Source organism: Cantharellus anzutake (genome assembly GCF_015039405.1).
Source record: "Cantharellus anzutake strain C23 chromosome Unknown EI90scaffold_109, whole genome shotgun sequence".
Lineage (NCBI taxonomy): Eukaryota > Fungi > Basidiomycota > Agaricomycetes > Cantharellales > Hydnaceae > Cantharellus > Cantharellus anzutake.
Window position 1 is genome coordinate 116,869 of NW_024067059.1, and position 18,324 is coordinate 135,192.

The 18,324-nt window shown below is 48.2% G+C and overlaps 2 protein-coding genes across 2 annotated transcripts; both read right to left on the reverse strand.

The window, feature by feature from the left end:
- Positions 1-2,836: 2,836 nt before the first annotated feature.
- On the reverse strand, positions 2,837-3,655 carry EI90DRAFT_3085210 (uncharacterized protein). Its single transcript, XM_039062122.1, has 7 exons — positions 3,612-3,655; positions 3,478-3,528; positions 3,278-3,335; positions 3,209-3,218; positions 3,100-3,122; positions 2,995-3,013; positions 2,837-2,933 (listed from the first exon to the last, which is right to left on the reverse strand). The coding sequence occupies exons 1-7, from the start codon at positions 3,639-3,641 to the stop codon at positions 2,849-2,851; spliced, it is 276 nt and encodes a 91-aa protein (XP_038909479.1). The 5' UTR covers positions 3,642-3,655; the 3' UTR covers positions 2,837-2,848.
- A 286-nt stretch (positions 3,656-3,941) lies between these two features.
- Positions 3,942-6,655, reverse strand: EI90DRAFT_3085214 (uncharacterized protein; the record flags this gene model as incomplete). Its single annotated transcript, XM_039062123.1, has 9 exons — positions 6,540-6,655; positions 5,906-6,475; positions 5,741-5,854; positions 5,540-5,679; positions 4,910-5,490; positions 4,744-4,842; positions 4,563-4,687; positions 4,473-4,501; positions 3,942-4,420 (listed from the first exon to the last, which is right to left on the reverse strand). Coding segments are annotated over exons 2-9 (1,742 nt in total), but the record flags the coding sequence as incomplete, so codon positions are not given.
- Between the last annotated feature and the right edge of the window lie 11,669 nt (positions 6,656-18,324).

Consider the following 18,324-nt stretch of genomic DNA (forward strand, 5'->3'; position numbering starts at 1 on the left):
ACGCTCACGCGTCAAGATTGTACCTAAGCACAATATCCACGTTGGCAATTGTTGTTTTCAATTGGGCTGCGATGTAAAGAGCCCACACGGTGAAAACCCTTAGTTGAGCAAAGAGAGCGCGAAGCCAAAACTTAGTTGAGTAAAGAGTGTGTGTGCAAGCCAAATATTCGATCAAGCAAGAGAACGAGCAAGCTATCAAAGCAGAGAATCCAGGGTTGATACTAAGGGAAGGGAAAGGCTGAATATGATGGCAGAAAGCGTGGCCCTGAGGTACTCCGATCTTTGCTTTCTTCCCGTCTGTCGGGGTCCAGCGGAGAGTTGAAGAGACGAAAGGAGGGGAAGGGGAACGAGAGACGAAAGTGGGCTTGTGAACGCGAAAGAGCAAAGAAGGATACATGTTGAAATTCCTAATAACTCAGTGATAGAGGTTGACAACCGGGGACACCGAACGGGAAATGTCTGTATCTATGTGTATTTGCATAGAGTGTGCGATGCCGTTGTGCCTCGCGACCAAATGAAAAGATACTTTCCATAATCGACTTGGAGGTTGTTTGAGCGTGGGATGTGACCCTGTCGCATGTGTCTAACAGAAAATCAATATAGTTCCAGCGCTTGCGCTTCCTCGGTTCACACAGACTCTGGCATCATGTCAAGGTGATTGCTGTGTGTTAAGCACATTAGGCTCTCGGCAAGCGTCAAAATCAAATTACAACTTGATGAAAATTCTGTTATTCATCACAGTTCCCCTCTGGTATGTGCGGATAACCGTAGCTGTTGTGACGAACGAGTGGAATTTGTGTCGAAAGGTAGCGCTTAATGTTGCTAACCACCTCCCGATAATGGAAGGGAAACTGGAACCTGTCAATCACATCGAGGTTTCTGACGGATGGGGAGAAGGTGAAAGCATTCCTGATCGTCCGTGCACGTTGACTCTGTCGAGGACGAGAGCAGTTGCCTTGACAATGCAAGCTTGGGAGTTGTGACGTGAGACAATGCATAGCTGGCAATGCACAATACTAGTGTAAATCTAAGCAGAACCCAGGCCTTCTCTCATCGTAGCCGCGCGAGCTCGTTGGACAACCCATAATATAGTGGTGGGATCCCGACGAAACCTACCTCGGATTCCCAGGAGTTTCCATATGAATGTCTTCCTGGGAATCCATTACATAAGTCACTTGACCCTTCAGGAACGAGCGCGCCGTGCCTGGGCTCTCGGATAATGACTACTGCTAGCCGGTCAGTGCTAGTGGTTCCCCGCTAGCGCAAGCTCCCATGCTATTAGTAAGATGGCTCGCAGGGCTTAATGACAATGATACATAAGCTTGCCTCCCAATCCAACAATATCTGAATGTCCCTCGGTTAAAGATAATGTCATAGATGCATGTGGGAGAAATGTTTTTGCATGAGCTCCCTTCGACTATGTCCCAAAGGTCCTTCAGTCGTTTGTTTGTTTTGTTTCTGTGACATGGCAGGATTTAGAGGGAATAGAGACAACGGTCGATGTCTTGAACATCAAGGAAATTTCTAGCCCATCGATTGATCCGCCACGACCAAACGTAAATGCCCGTTGCCTACTCCTGTTTTTATCCTAGGTACATAATGCCTTTACTGGAAAGACTCTCAGTTCTTCCCATTAGCTGCAAGCGATATTATGTGCGAAATTATTAATTTTCGCATCATATGAGACCAACTAAGAGGAGCTGCCAAGGGTGCGTGCGATTCCTCCCCTGCCCGCCACTTAGCCGCCGAAGCGTCGACAATGGACGTCTTCCATTGCATAGCGTCTGCCAAACCCTAAAGGAAGGTTCCTCTAAGCTCTGATCGGCACAATGTGTGATTGGAGATAGCGTGTTTAGGGCTCCTAGCGGATCGGATTACCCTTAATTCTCACAGTGTGTGCAGACTTGGACTGGGGGTAAAAGTGAGGCCAAACCAATGGATTGTGACCTGATGTGATCCACTTGGATGTTGCACATTCAGATCGCCCCCTCAACCTGCACACTTTCGAGGAATCCCCAGTCCGGATGGATCCGAATCCGATCCACTAGGCGCCCTAAGCGTGTTCCCACTTACCTTTCCGTGGGCGGCTTCAAGCTTCACGAGGGAAACGGACCTGTGGACGAACTCAAATGAATCCGTTGTTCTCCAAAAGATCTTCCGAACTATTGAGATCGAACCCTTAACTTCCTCGGCACATGTCGTCAATGGGTGCTCGGCATACAGTCATCGGTCATTCAAATTACGTTCGAAGCCAGCAGGAGGGGTTATGGTTATCCAGCCGTGCCTTGCGAGCGTGTGGGTTGTCCACCTTAGTCTCAAAAACGTCATTTGGGGTAGCAACTGAAGCAGGAAATGAAGCATGCCCCGGACGAGCCTCCGCATACGAAGCAGCATCGCACTCCCTGACCTACCATTTCTGATAACTGGTGCCCTGCAGCAACTCAGAAATCGCGCTTTTCGGGTCGGCGTAAGGGCGATTTGAGGGTCATAACAAACTTAGTTATCTTCCGTGGCGATTTAGGTTGTGACCTGGCTTGAGCCTCACGTTGCCTATCGCCAGACTTGACCTACTTTCGGCCACGGCATGTCGCAAAAACCACGCAACCCCGAACGGGACTCGACTATTTCACGTACTGTAGCCGCCATGTTGCAAAATCATCTAGCATGAGATGTTGCTGAAGGAAAGGTACACATTGTATATGATGTTACATAAGAAATTGGAGGTAGGCTTGCGCCGCGCTCATCTGCGAGTTGTGGCCACAGCTCCGAGGGTGTATTCATGCGCGGAGATAGCGACGGAGAGGTCCATGTCTCAGGCTAGCCAAATCACCTCCCAAGACTCGCAGGCTCAGTAGAAGTTGGAAGCCGAGCCCTGATTCTTCTTTCCCGCCTTCTTGGCTTCCTTTTGAAGTTTCTGGATTTGCTTCTTCCATCTGGGAAGAAACATCCGGTTAGATAAGGACACCAGTGGGGTGAAAACGGGGAGGGACGAACCCGAAACATTGAGGACACTCTGGCAGTGCGAACCGAGACGATTGGGCGCGGATGATATCGAGTGTGGTCAGTTGCCGAAATGGAAGGTACTGACGAATCACTTACTTGGGTTAGAATGCTTCTTACATCTGCGAGTCCCGCAAACAGACAGTTACGGGCCAATGTGACTGTGTCAGTTCTCTATTAAACTGTGGCCGCATTAGACGTGACGTACTGATAGACCCCTATGACAAGAGAAACGTCGCATCAAAAGTAGAAATGGTGAGTCATTGCTGAGGCTTACCTTCTTTGTTAGTTGAGGCGTTAGGGATGTTCAAAGGATCCCGATCTATCGTATCCAGCTATGAATAATTGACACAGCCAGGCGTTGGCAAGAAGAACCGAATTCGAGTGATGATATAAGTGTCATTGTTGGAACGGCGGATGAACACGAGCGCTTAAGATCGCGATAACACTGATCGGCATGAATCGAGTTTCACGTACCCCAAAGAAGGCATCGTTATCCTCCCGCCCATCATAATCGCAGTCCGCACACTACAAGCACGAAGAAAGAAACCCCGATCGGCAGGACACGTTAACTCCCACGACGCACTCGGGGGGATCACGATAAGACTTACAACTTCCTGCAAATGCGCCGCGCAAACCATGCAATCATGAATCTCAACGGTCTGAGCAGCCTGAGTCTCGACTTCAGCCATGACGATTAATGATCGGCTTGCGGGGATTGTCGGTCGTTTAGTGAGGTGCTGATGAAGGAGCTCCCGGATTTAAGTAATCTTCCACCACGGAAGTGCAAGCTATGGAGGATTTCAATCTTAGTCCTTGCTTCTATACAACCTAAACGGCCTAAACTCAACCAGTCAACCAACTCAAAAGTGAGAAAGAGGGGTTAGGAGTTTACGATATCACAGCAAGCAGCCTTTTATACATGCCGACGATTCAGGTCACTGGGTCAGGTTCCGTTAATATTAAATTTGTGGGGTTGGCTGATTCAGCGGCCCCACGGGACGATTCCATATAAAGTAATCTTGCTTCATTTAGCCACATCAGCATATAATTGGGACGCGAGAGGCCGGAGCGTGGGATGCAATGATCGAAGACAGATCGTAAAAAGCCAGGTCCTCCTCCGGTTTGGCGTCTGCAAACGAACTGTCAGATCAAAACGGCCGAGCGCATGATAAGTCTCATATCAGCGTTTGAAGGGGTGCTTCGTTAATCAGCGACAGAATGGCTCGTACTCAACCTCGACGCCCGTACAGGCTTAGAGGTCTTGGTGGTAATCGGCAGACGTGGTCCGCATCCAAGCTTAGGGGCGACACTTTGGACGGGGCCCCAAGCTAGATCGCCAAGTCGAAACTCCCCTATTGTGGGGGCGTTGGCGTTCAGCTCGCCATACTTGAGGCTATGCAAACGATCGGGACTCTTTCTGGAGGGATCCTCGGTGGTTGCATGAATCTGAGTAGATGACAGATACATACTTTGGTTGTCCCGAATTTCTGTCCTCTATCTACAACCCATCGCTTAGCCTGTCTTTGTCTAACGAAAATGTAGCTCGCTGGTAAACTTACCTCAAGTCCTGCATCCCCTTCAGGCTTTCTTATTTTGAAGAGACCTCTTGCCCGAATGTACTCCACTCTGGCCTTTATACTGGCCTTGATGGCACCGACGTCGGCGTTTGCTTTCTGCTTACGCCCTACAAGATTGCGATGGAATCGGATGGACCTTCATTGAGAAGAGAAATAATGTTACCTATGATCGCCCTATTCTTCGTACTGGGTATCCGTAATGCCTCAGTTTCAATGACGAACCCACACTCTTCCGACAACGTGGCCAGCCACAACACATACGCTGCAGCAACCACGATCGCCAATCAGCTTATCTCCGGCATCCAGTAGAATAAATGGGAGACACTCACAAGCATACAAGCTCATCTTCCCATCCTTTTCATCAAACCTCAATTTCCTCTCCAACTCCACCTCCTCCGGTGGTCGGACTGCTGAAGAACTATCCGCACCTTCATTAAGAGCATCTGGATCCGCGCCGTCCCCTTCGTCATTAGCTTCCGTCTTCTGGCCTTTCGTCCCACCACCATGCCTTTTCTTCAGTTGAAACCTCTTGTCAAATTCCCAGGTACAACACGGAATACTCAAATACTCCGCGCTTGTCAAGGCAGCAAGTAAAGGAACCCATGGTTGCAACTCGTCTGCGTGATTCCCAATAATGAATCTTCCCTTTCCTGATTTCGTCTTAGGAAACATATCTCGCTCAATGGTGTCAGGACCATCGGTATGGTCATCTTTTTTGTGATGGCTGTCTGTGGAAGCGGGAGGGATGGGAACGCGGAGACAAGAGATCGTGGGGTTGAAAGCATGGACGAATAGGCGATCGCGTGTCGTGGATGGGTAGTGGGGCCATGATTTGCGCGCCCGCAGGTCCACCCCTAGACCTTCATATCCACATTCGATAAGGATATGAACTAGGAGGCCGTTGCCACACCTGTGAAATAAATGAGGGTCCGTCATAATCCACAGCGATCGTCGCTAACCCCAAGTCAAGAAACCCTTCCGGTGGTCTTCCCCACGAATACCATGGCTCGTGCGGGTTGGATGAAGTCGAACTGGTATATGGGGAGGCTGGGTAGGTGTACTTCCATAGCAGCATTAGAAATGTCGCTATGGATATATCCTTGAGTGACAGAAGGAATAGCTCGGACATGCAAACAAGAACAGAAGGGAGAGAATCGCACCTCAAAGACGTGCTTAGAGGCGTCGGTAGCCTCATGCCAAGTATCAGCAATGCTTTTAAACTTTTCTCGCATAATTAGATACAGATCTTGATATTCTTCTCGTGGAACGAGAGTCTTAAAAAACCCGATCAATCTTGTGCAACGAATGAAGGGCGAAGTTCGCACATCATGAATAACACGTTTCTTATATCCTGTCATCTTGCCCCTACCATACTTGAATATAGTCTCAAGAAGACTAACGCATGTCCGATATAGACGTGAAGTTGTGTCCACGCCTCCATTATCAGTCAAGCCTATAGAGGTCCCCGCAGCTGAATCCAAAGGGATTATCTCAATCCTCAGCGACGCCTCTCCGCTGTCGTTGGTGGTATAGCGAAAAGCAAGGTGTCGCACACGTGGATGATACCATGGGAGCGTGATTTCCTTCCCGTCTTCGGGATCGATCTCAATCCTGGGGCTCAGAATGACCAGAGACACGTCCTCTGCTCCATCTTCATGCTCCATACTGTGAGCATCAGCCACGAGGAACGTGCAATCCTGATCGACACCTCGATCTCTCTGTGGCATTCGCGGAATCAGCCGTCTCACCATGTTGCGAACGGCCTTCATTTCACTGATGGAGGATAAAATTTTGGGAGCACTAAGGGGTTTCCCATCGGAGAGCACCTCAGTTCGTAGAATAAGGGAGGTGTTGCGTTCAGGGTGAAGTAAAATCTCGAGAATCGCTGGGGTGAACTGTAAGAAAGTGATGTCAAATGCTTGATGCATGCAATAAGGTGGACTTGGAGTGGGCACTCACGTACTGAATGGGGAATCGAGCGGGCGCTTCGACGACGGATACCCATCTGAGTGAGGATTGGATATCCGGTCGGAAGTTTAGCACATCAGTTTGCTCGGTGCACGCGTGAGGAGAAAATTTAACGGGGAGAGAAAAATGGTCGACCTCGACTGGAGGCCCTCCCTCACGCATCGCAGCAAATGACAGATCTCATGTGGTTTCACTTGCCACGGTGGCAGTGTTGTTGTTGAAACAAGGTCTAGACTTGATCGACATCTTGTTATTTAATGGAGGTACGAGATTAAATTAGACTTGTGTGTGGTCGGTCTAAAAACGCGCTCTCTGTTTTTCTTTCGCGTCTGGCACAATCCCTGGTGATGCTTCATCTTATGCGCCGTACCCGCTGTCGGCCTTACGCATACTGTGCCTTCCGAGGTTGCAGTCATGCCGATTCAGGTTAATTGCCGCTGCATTCCTGGATCGATTTCTTTGGACGAATTCTGTACGTGTTGTTCATCCGCCTATGCTACTGGGCTCTAGCCCACTTTACCTCGACCTCTGCTGAAGATGTTTTTATTTCTTAGTCTTGTTCTCTTTGGCCTGCAAGCTGTTTTTGGTTGAAGTTTTTTGCTTGTCTTCTTGTTTCCGGTAAGCTTTTCGGTCTCGCTGAGGGGAAGGTGTTGTGACCTTCGGTTACTTGGTGGGTGGGATCCTGATTGCTTATTCAGGTTTTTTCCTAGGTTTCGTTACCTTCGGTTGTTTCCTTGCTCTTTGTAACCTCTGCTCTTCTCCCTCTTGTTCCTCGTTATCCTTGTTTTTCGTGTTACCCTCCTCCGTCCCCAGTCTCCTGCCTGTTGTAATTTAGCCAGGTCGTCTTCAATTTTAAGAGGTTCTGGCATTAGCCGGGACTGTTGCCATGCTATCTCATTGTGTCTCCTCCGGCATGCACACAAGCACCACTTGTTTGAGCACTTTGCTGCCCCTTCTGGAAGGTGCCCTCTGGTATTCTTGGCTGCGAACGGTCTGGTGGGCCCTTGTAATGAAATAGGAGCTATCGTGCATAACTCAGTCTTGAAATGGAGAACTAGGTATTAAGATTTTTTACCTATCACATTGTCAGGGATCGGCCCCTGACCCCGCTGTCAGGGCACCCAACCACACCCCAGAACCACCTTCCCAGACCTCCCCATCCCTACATACCTCTCACAACTTCAGCCCGCATGTGAGCCCGCGGGAAAAATCACGTGGGTTAAGGCGAGCAACTCGCCTTAACCCATGTGACACCTTTTCCGAGTCGCGGGAACATGCTCGGCTTCTACCCGGAGTCACGTTATGAACTGTACAGTACACTTCCTTTTTATAGTAGCCAAGCGGGGAATAGGGAAACTTACCCTTCTTCTCAACTCAATCCCCGCTTAGGCAAGTTGTAGTTACCCTCTGTAATACATGACAACTCAATCCCCGCTTAGTCCCTTCAGTGAGTTTGAGGAGCTAAGGACCGGGTCTAGCGCCCAACCACCCGGAACACCGCACACACCTAGGCCTGAGGTCGGGCTGTCCCTGATCGAGGACCGAGCCCTGACACACATGTAACTATAACATGAAAATACAATGAGTTGTGCGCAAACACAGATAGGAAAGAAATGGTATCACCTCAGTCTCGAAATGGAGAACTGAGGGAGGGAGAAAAATTACGGCGTCCAGCGTAACTTATACGACTGGAGCCAATATCGCTTAAAGCGATTGCCAGTGACAACTGGCGATATAAGACAAAGTAAATTGGGAGTGTGTGGTACCGTGACTCTGAAACAAAAAGGTATAGTCGTTGTTAGTCACGACGATATTAAGTTAAAATAAAAACTCCCCAATCCACACTGCAGCTCGGCTGTTATCGATGAGTGTTGATATTCCAACACCTTGCTCATAATTCGGTTCCTCCAATCACTGGTGGCCCAACACTCGAGAGATTGCTACTTGCACATGCAGAGAGTGGACCAGCCACGAACTCATGCTTTATTTACATAACAAGGCATCACTGCACTCCTAGGAACACTTTCCATAAGCTGCAGCATTCTTCACGATGCACCACCATGTCAGGGGACGGACCCCGGATCCCCATGACCCCTCTCTCTATAGCCCACAGCCCTGTGTGTGAACAGCCTATCCTAAGGCACAACCTACTGTGGGTAAGAAAGTGTAATAGATAGAAAGGCAAGTAAGGTACACTTGCCTACTGTGGGTAAGAAAGTGAGAAGAAGGTTAACTTCTCACTTTCCCACAGTGGCCCAATATGGCGAAAACTTCCAGGGATACCTGGAAGTCACATGAAGAGTGGGAACTGGGCCCGGAGCATGTGGCACATGGAGCATGCGGGGCAGAGCACACAAGCGGGTGCAGGTCCGGGTCTGGATGCGGGTCCGGGTCCGGGCTAGTCAGGGTGTGTGCCCTGACACACCATGCGTCATGATTTATTAAAATTAAAAGCTTCTCCCATCTTCAAAATCCGTGCTTGCAATAAAACTGACATTCAACCTTGCTCTTTGAAGCCCTGGATCAATCTCGTTGGGTGCTCTCTGTAAGCCTTATGAGACTACTAGTGTTGGACAAACAAGCCACAACAATGTGCCGGTTATGCATATCATGCTCAGATCAGTTATTGATATGATTTCTTTGTCTGATATCCCATTACTCTGGCCACTTACACCACTGCGCGGTTACAATGAGTTTGTATTCCCTGGCATGCGGTTTGGCAGTAGGCGACGGATTTCCAACAAAATATTCAGATGAAGCAGTGTGACGATTGCATCTGTGATTGATTTTGTTATTTTTCCAATATGGGTTGGATACTGGAACCTCATATATAATGTCCGATGTTGTGCCCTCCTCTACTCCTCCTCACCACTTGCCACTTGCGCTCGGGATTGAGGTTAGTACTTGTTGATCAATGCTGGTTATTATGGATATAGTTGCTCATGTCATATACACTACTGGTTAGTGGTAGCAATTTCTAGATGCCATAATGCGATTCTATAGTTTCTTTGCCCTAATTGTTCTGCTTCCCATTGTCGCAGCTGATTTCCATATGGTGAAGAACCCAACCAAAATGTCAATTACGATGTCATGGTCCCTTCGAACAATGGTAGCCGAAACCTGGGGGTGAAATTTGCTCATGCTCATGCTTAACCATTCTTTGCTCAATAGACACTTGCGATAACGCAGTGGCCTTGCACCACTCCAGTCAGGGCATTGAATATGCGCCAGGATTGATCACCACCGAACTTTGTGGCATTCAGGTTACGGTTATCACCGAATTCAATATGTGGACGAGTCTGAATATCAGAGTCGGATCATGTTTCAAGACTAGTTCCCGCCGCAGTCCCTCAACATGCAGGTGGGATGACCAACTATGGTGCGCTGCGAACATATGTTAGAAAAGTACCAGAGATTGGCGAAGCCAGCTTGAGTTTTCATGTTTTGAAGATTGTAACCCATGTAGATAGCTCAGCGAAGCACAAATGGAGGTTATTGAGACCATCAAGGCTGAGTACGAGCCTGCAAGTCCTTCCGTTGAGCCTAAGGCAGTAATTGAAATTTGTCAGGGGACGGACCCTGGGTCCCCATGACCCCTCTCTCTATAGCCCACAGCCCAACCCGTAACAGCCTACTGTGGGTAAGAAAGTGATATAAACAAAGGGGCAAGTAGATACACTTGCCTACTGTGGGTAAGAAAGTGAGAAGAAGGTTAGCTTCTCACTTTCCCACAGTGGCCCCAATATGGCGAAAACTTCCGGGGATACCCGGAAGTCACATGAGGTGGGATCCGGGGTCGGATCATGCGGCGCACGGAGCATGCGGCGCAGGAAGTGCGCGGGAAGTGGAGCGGGTCCGGACGCGGGTCCGGGTCCAGGCTAAGTCAGGGTATGTGCCCTGACAAAATTATCCAGAATGTAATTTCTGGGGAGGAAACAATTGATGGGAAATCTATGCATGTCTTAAATTGTGACATGGCCTACCATGTGCCAGATAATTCCTCTCAACACTCAGACAGAATGGAGTACTCCTACCAGACCTGTCATGAAGACAGCCGTGAAAGAGATCGTTCAGAAACTCCTGTTTTCAGGAGCGGAAGAGGAGGATTCAGAGGAGGGGCACGCAGGGGAATGCCTTCCCAGTGGCCAAGTACCAATAAGCGCCCCAGATCTCCTTCTCCACCACCAAAAAGAGTTAAAACTGACACCTACTGCTTCGAAGAGTTAGAATCCAAAATGAAATGCATGGAGGCGGCAATGAAGTCCAAGCCCCCCCTGCGCTTTGATAGGTTGGATCGCACTGTAAGTGGCTTAGCGACTGGGTATGGACCTCCTCTAGCATGGACCAAGGGTAAAACCTCCAAGTCCTGTAACAAAGAAGAGGAATCTTTGGAGCACCACTCTGCCAAGCCTTGCGGACAGCCTCATCATACCCCCTCCCCTTCACCTGAGCCAGAGCCTACGGAAGACTTCACTAGGATTTCTGAAAGATTAGACAGCCTCTTGGCAAACGGCTGAGTCTTCAGAAACCAGGCTAGTCAGCCAATTAACCCACCCTATCAAGGGGTGTTTTTTACGCTTCAAATAGGGCCTAAACGGCCTATTTCAATGTGGACATCCTGGGACGTCCTGGTGATGCGGCTTGCTGCCAAAAATGGACTGTGGGAAAATCTGAGGACATCCTGATAACTATGTGCCCTGCGATGTTAGGGGAAGTTGTACATATGGCTATTTACATACATAAATAGTAGACAGGAAAATGGAAAGATAAATCAAAATTATCGAAATTAGGGCTGAGGTGGGGGAATGGGCAATGTGTCAGAACACATCAAAGAGGGAATGGGCATGTCTGGACCTTTCCCCGGAAGGGAGGCCGGAGGTAGAGGATGAGCGGAGGGACCGTGGCCTCAGCGACTCAGAGAGGAGTGCTGTGCCAACGTTCAGTAACGCTAGTGTTGGGTCCTTAACTTCAGAACGGGGGGGTGTGGACTCTGGGGGATCTAGTCGTCAATTTTGCACTGAAGTGCCATCAACTAGGGGTGCTGTGGTTCTCAGAGAACCGGTTCGAACTGGGACCGAACTGAGAACCAAACTGTGCTGGAACCGAACCGTGGTTTGGTTTTGACCCAGTTCTCTGATGGTTTGGTTTTGGTTCTCTAAGTTAGGGGGAAATGTGAACCAGTTCTGAACCGAACTGAACCATAGAACTGTAGGAATGTTGTCATGCTCCAAACCTTACTAGTATCTTATGTCACACAAATGAAAAATGAGAGTGTGTGCAACATTGTGAGTCGTGCCATTCATCTCCCAGAGTGTTGATTGTCACAGACTATTACCAGTTTCTTGAGTATCATTCCATATATGCAACCTGGTCTGCTGCCTTCAATACAGCTGGAAAAAAACAGGGCGAGGGTGTATATGCACTGCCAGTTGCCACTTCAGCTGATGAAGTTTCTGGTCTCTCCCACCGTCTCGCAGCCAGCCAAGCTTGACAGGCCCAGGAAGTATCAAGCGATGCTCCTTGTGGGGAACTTGAATGCTATCTCAACGACCCATTTGAACTGCCTGGAATGGACATCCTCGACTTTTGGATGGTGAGCGGCACCAGTATTTTGTCTCAACTATGCTTTAACTTCAAACTTATCTATACTAATTTTCAGAAAAAAGGCACTACATATCCTGTCTTAGCCTCCATTGCCTGAGATCTGCTCTCGGTCCCAGCATTCTCTATTCCATGTGAAAGGGCATTTTCTGCCACTAAACACACTGACACTGACAGTCAGAACCGTCTCACTCCCAAGCATCTCGTGGCTATTCAAATCGTGAAGGCTGATATGCAGTGTAACTACTTCAAGGAGAGGGAGGCAAGGAAGGCATTAGATGCAGCAAAGGTCTGAGAGTGGCAGGGTTATGAGGCAAATCTCATGATAGAACGCGCAGAGCAGGTGGGCCTCATTATGGACACTTAGAATGTTCTGCTGAAAATATAATATTTCATTGAAATTATCACATTTAACAAAGTTGGTTTGAACCATTCCAGAACTGAACTGAACCGCAAGAGAACCAAATAATGGTTCAGTTCAGTTCACATACTGGTTCGGTTCTGGTTCGGCATTATCATCAAATTTTGAACCAGTTCCGGTTCCGGTTCTCAAAAAATCGCTCCAGAACCGAACTGAACCGAACTGTGGCACCCCTACCATCAACTACGGTACATGACTTATATACATAAGAACAAAGGGAAAACCCAAGATGGACTTACCCACTTGCCAGGTTGATGAGCTTGTGAGAGAATCGCCTTATTGAGCATTGTGGAGTGGGTAACTGAAGGGTGGGATTAGCGACAGCTATTGGATTAATGGGAAAACCTTTGCAGGGTTGGCAGAGGTCCTACATCAGGAAACCCCTGAGGCCGATTGAAGTGGTTGAGAGCAATTCAATCACTCAATCTGCCCAATCTGCCCAATCGACTACTCTCAATCATCTCAATCACCACAACCACACATGGATACGTCCATGTGTGTGAGTCCATCATTTGCATCCAGGTGCTGTACAGTTTCAAATGAATGGGTTTGCAACTTAGAAGTTTTTTCTTTGCTCCAACTCATGCACTCCACTACTCCACTCCACTCTCTCTTCACATGCAACACCAAATCAACAACTCACAATACCCAAACAAACTGAGCTGTGGGAACTGCATGAACAAACATGATGATGCATGTCTCTTTTTTCTTTTTTTTTTTTCCAGTTGCATTCACAACACAATGTTTTTTACTCCACCCCAGATGTTTCTTACTTGAAAAAGAAAGAATGAGGGTGGGTTTGCCACCCAAATGTTGTATGTCAAGTCATAAGTATGGCGGTTCACTGTGTTTGTTGCTAAACTGACCATGTAATCACCCTCTTGTGCTTGTTTACATGAGCCACCATTCCACAATTGCCTGACCCTTCCCCAATACCCTCTGATACATTCCCCTCCCCTCCAACCAAACTTCTCATGTGCGACACTATCCCCAACTTCTTACCACATGTACTCGACAACCACTCATCCGTTTCCGACGATCTTAGGCTTGTTCGATAGAAGACAACTAGCTCTACCTTTATGCCGGGTTTGGTGCCAAACAATTCAGTGGTCGAGGCGCGCGTCTGCTTTCTTTGATTACATTGTATTTTCACCCACTTTCCTCTTCTCTTTATTTTGTGTTTCATTTTGCATTACATTGTGTTTGGGTACTACCGTAATAACTTGTATCTGGGTTCTTTTCCCAAGTATGTACGCAACATAATGTTCAAATATAATAACTTTATTGATAAACTTCAATGTGGGAGAGAATGTGATAGCGTGCCAATACAACCAACTGTACAATCACTGAATCAGCTCAATCACCCCTGTAATTGGTGTGATTACAATCAGGGGACCCAGTTGAAGTGATTGTAAATCATGTGAGGTTGAAATGATCTCAACCACCTCAATCGGCCTCAGGGGTTTCCTGATGTAGGAGGTCTGTAGTAATGTTGGGTAGGTAGAAATATTAATAAACTTCTATGATGAGGATAAGGGGTACTGGAGATCGGAGGCAGAGGTGGACCAGAGGTATACTGGAGGATATGGTGGAGGTGAGGGAGAGGATGAACCGGAGGTGAACCGGAATGGTGGTGGAGTAGGTCAGAGGTTGGGCGGAGTTGGTATGGATATGACATGGACCCTTCTAATAACACTCCCATGGGTATTCATGGGTGTTCATGGGTGTTCATGGCCCCCCATGAAAACCCATGGAGCCCATGGGAGATATTACACTTTTCAGATGTTCTTGTTTATTACACATCTCTGACCCACAGTAGGATTGTGCCCTGGATAGGGCTGGCTAGACTTGAGGCTGTGGGCCATAGGGGAGGGTCATGGGGACCTGGGAGTCGTCCCCTGACAGGCTCCCAAGAAAGATCCAGCAGATATAAGGATGTGGACAAAGGAGGACATCATTGATCAGTCCGATGATGATGTGGAGCTGATGGAGCAGAAGCAAGTGGAGAGGTTGCAGCATCGCAGGGCTGAGATTGCATGTCGTGAGGCCCAACAACAAGAGGAGGTGGCCAGGGCTTGAGCTGAGGCTGCACACCTCACTGCTGAGGAAGTGTCAGGGCACACCTGCCCAACCCGGCTCCACCTGCCCTCACCTGGTATCCTACTTATCTTTATTCCTCACCCTTCATCACTGTTCTTCATTTCTTGTTCTTCCTTCCTTTTGTTCTTTTGTTCTTTCTTCTATTTCTATCTACATGGATGACCTTTCTCCATATCTATGTATTATTGACCTGCCTGCGATGTGCACATGACACACCTAGCCCCAGATGACCTGGATGGCTTCACAGTGCAACCCAGCATGTGTGCATGCAGCACACACCCTTGGGGACACCCAGTGTCAGGGCCTGGCCTCTGTCTGGGGGCGGCCCTACCTCAGAGCTGGACACTTGCAGTGTCCCAGGCAGCCAGGTGCTGGATCCTATCCCAAGCTCCTCAAACTCACTAAGCAGGGATTGAGTTGAGAAGAAGGGTAAGTTTCCCTATTCCCCGCTTGGCTGCTATAAAAGGGAAATGTACTGTACAGTTCATAACGTGACTATGGGTAGAAGCTGAGCATGTTCCCGCGATGCAGAAAAGGTGTCACATGGGTTTGCATGCAGGCTGTAGTTGTGAGAGGTATGTAAGGATGGGAGGATGAGGGAAGTGGGGGGAGGTCAGGGAAGGTGGTTCTGGGGTTGTATGGTCAGGTGTGGTTGCCCTGACATCACCCCCCTCTATGCCACTTTGCTGTCAGGGCACAGCCCCTGACCCCACACACCCTCAGGTACCCTTCCCCCATTTTCTCCTATTTTTCCCTTCACTGTTCCACAACCCCGCATGCATGCAGACCGTGGGAACGTTCTGGGCGAGTAACTCGCCCAGAAACCATCACAGCCACAACCGTGGGAACTTTCTGGGCGAGCAGCTCGCCCAGAATCTTCCCACGGGGGGGTGCCAATTATGGAAAGTCGGCAAAGAGCCGAAAACTGTATAGTTCCCAGCTCCCATTTGTAGCGGCTTCACAGGAGGTTGAGAAGGTTACCCTTCTTCTCAACTCATTTCCTGTGAAGGCAAGTGTAACTAAGCTACTCCCTAAATGTGTAGCAACTCATTTCCTGTGAAGGCTGGGGCTAGCCCCCTCAGTGAGTTTGAAGACCTCGGACTGGGACTAGATACCCCAGCGACTCGGAGGATCCCCTTAGGCCCGTCACGGAACGAGGGCCGGGCCCTGACATTCGCCTCGGAGTGGCTGGGTGTCTTGGCTGGTGGGTTCTATTGGACCTTTCTTGTCTCGGGGCATTGGGGTGGGATCGATGGAACTCTTCTATGAGCTCTTGAGAGTGCTCTAAGTTTTTGTGGGGGAGCCATTCATTTTCCGAGTTTGGCCAGCCCGAGAATTTAACAAAATACCAGAGTTTTTCGTATCTGTACTTGGAGTTTAGGATCTTCTCTACTTTGTATTCTTCTTCTCCATCAATAACTTCTGGGCTGGGGCAGGGGTCTGCTGTGCACTCAGCGATCTCATCTGGGAGGTAGGGGTGGATGTTGGTGACCAAGACTACAGGGTGGATGCCCTCAAGGGGTGTCATTTCGGGAAATGCCAAACACAGGGTACAGGGGGGGGGTTCATGAGAGAGGGCAAAACCTATTTTCAGATGACATTTTAGATTAAGTTATGTACAGTGAGAAATCGATTGTTAAGTGAAGAGTGTATGTTATGAGAAGGAATGTTGGAATACAAGTCACATGATTAGACTAAACCGCATAAGCGCTGGGCATAGAAGAGCCTGGAATGTTATTGAGGAGTATAAATATGGGCACTGGAGTGCCATGTGTATTTTAGTTATATTTCTTTCTATATTACATCTGGACTGCAAGTGAACTGCTGAAGCGGGTTGCCATATTTGGAATGCCACATTTACAAGGGTGGGTTGGAGTGAAGGGTTGGTCAGCAGAAAAAGGTCAGTCAGCAGCAAAGGGCCAGTTGAAGGCAAGAGGCTGGACAGCAGAAAAGGGTTGGCTGGTGGCGAAGGTCTGATTGGTTAGGTAATTATCAATTACATCATAGTTACATCGTAGTTCATGTACTTTAAACTGGGTGCTTATATGTGGCTAGTTCATAATTTCAATACACTTTACTGGGACATTTCCACATGTGTTCATTTGAGATGGAGTGCTTGCTGGGCCCATATGAGAATTTAAGAAGTTTTGGAGTATTTTGGATGAATTGGGATTTCAATTCTTGCTCCATACCAAATTCCTAAATTTGGGAACCGGCATCTCCTGAAATGATGGATACTGCCGATTGAATTGAAAGGGGGGGGGGGTCTCACACATTGCCCTAATCCTAAAAAGGGACATGATGTTTAGGATTTCCATAACTGACCCCCCTTGGATGCCCTTCAGTCACTCCAGAATCATAACAATCGATTGCATGACTGATGAATTGGCTCCGATAATGTGCCTTGAAGCAGCGAATGATCCCAGCATCCATTGGCTGCACATGCGCTGTTAGATTTGGTGCGAAAAATTCACATTGTATGTTGGTAAGATCATCTTGTATGGTGTGACCTGAGAAGTTGTCATGCAGATAGATAACATGCTGTCCTTGAGTGCGAAGTTCTGCATCCCATTGTCTAAGGTACATTGAGTAGATTGCTGAAGTCATCCAGGCCTTGGTGTTGTTCTTGTAGTCAAAGCCAAGCTCATGGCCACTTTAGCAACAAAAAAGTAGGTCAACCGCACTTTATTTCCCCTTAATCCAGGGATTGAGCCTTTACTTAAGCCCTTGTCTGGTGGCATACTGAGAATCATTTCTGGTTGAGTGACTGCTGGGAGAGGGTCCAGTTTGGCAACTCATGAGTAATAAAGTCCCATCTCATCACCATTGAAGATATCCCCAAGGGAATACCCAGACAAAAGTTCCTACAAGCATGCCCGTTCGGCAGTGACAGCTTCAGGGCTAGCTGAACTGGCTTCACCATGGTGTACATGTAAGCGGAGGCCAGGCCTGTTCTTAATGGATTCCAGCCACCCATGCTCAGCTTGAGCTGATTCTCACATGCAATACTGGCATGGTCAGAAAATTGCTGAAATTTAGCTCGGAGTATGTCTCCAGTGAGGACCACCCCTCTCTCCTCTGCAGCTGTGGCCCATAGCTCCAACATATCCATGACCATAGGGAACGTTGTATGCTGGGTCTGCTTGAACTTTGTGGCTGTGTCTGACCTCTGGTATTCCTTGCGAAGTTTGGCCTCATTTTTCACCCAAGAAGAGATGAGAGGCTGCTTGACCCTGAGATTGGGGTATATCGGCTCAAAATGCTTGGCTGTTTTGGATTGGTTGGTCCCATTCTTGTGATACCAATCAAGAATCTCGATGCATTGCCAGAGCATGGCAATCTCTTTATGAGTGAAGACTGGTCCCTTCTTTGCCAAGGGTATGGCTCCTAGTGGATCGGATCGGATCGGATCCGGATCAGAATCCGCGGATTTTTAGAGGTTTGAAATAAAATCCATATCCAGCAGTTAGAAATCTGCAGATATGCGGATCAACTGCGGATTGTAGATAAAATGTTCCAAAGTTGCATTTCGTCAGAATTGTCCTTGACAAGAGCTTTCTAACAATCCCAAATTTGTCCATATTGGTGGAGAACTGATGGAAATATGGGGAGAATGGTGGTGTAAGGAGTGGTAACCCCACCCCTTATTTCCCA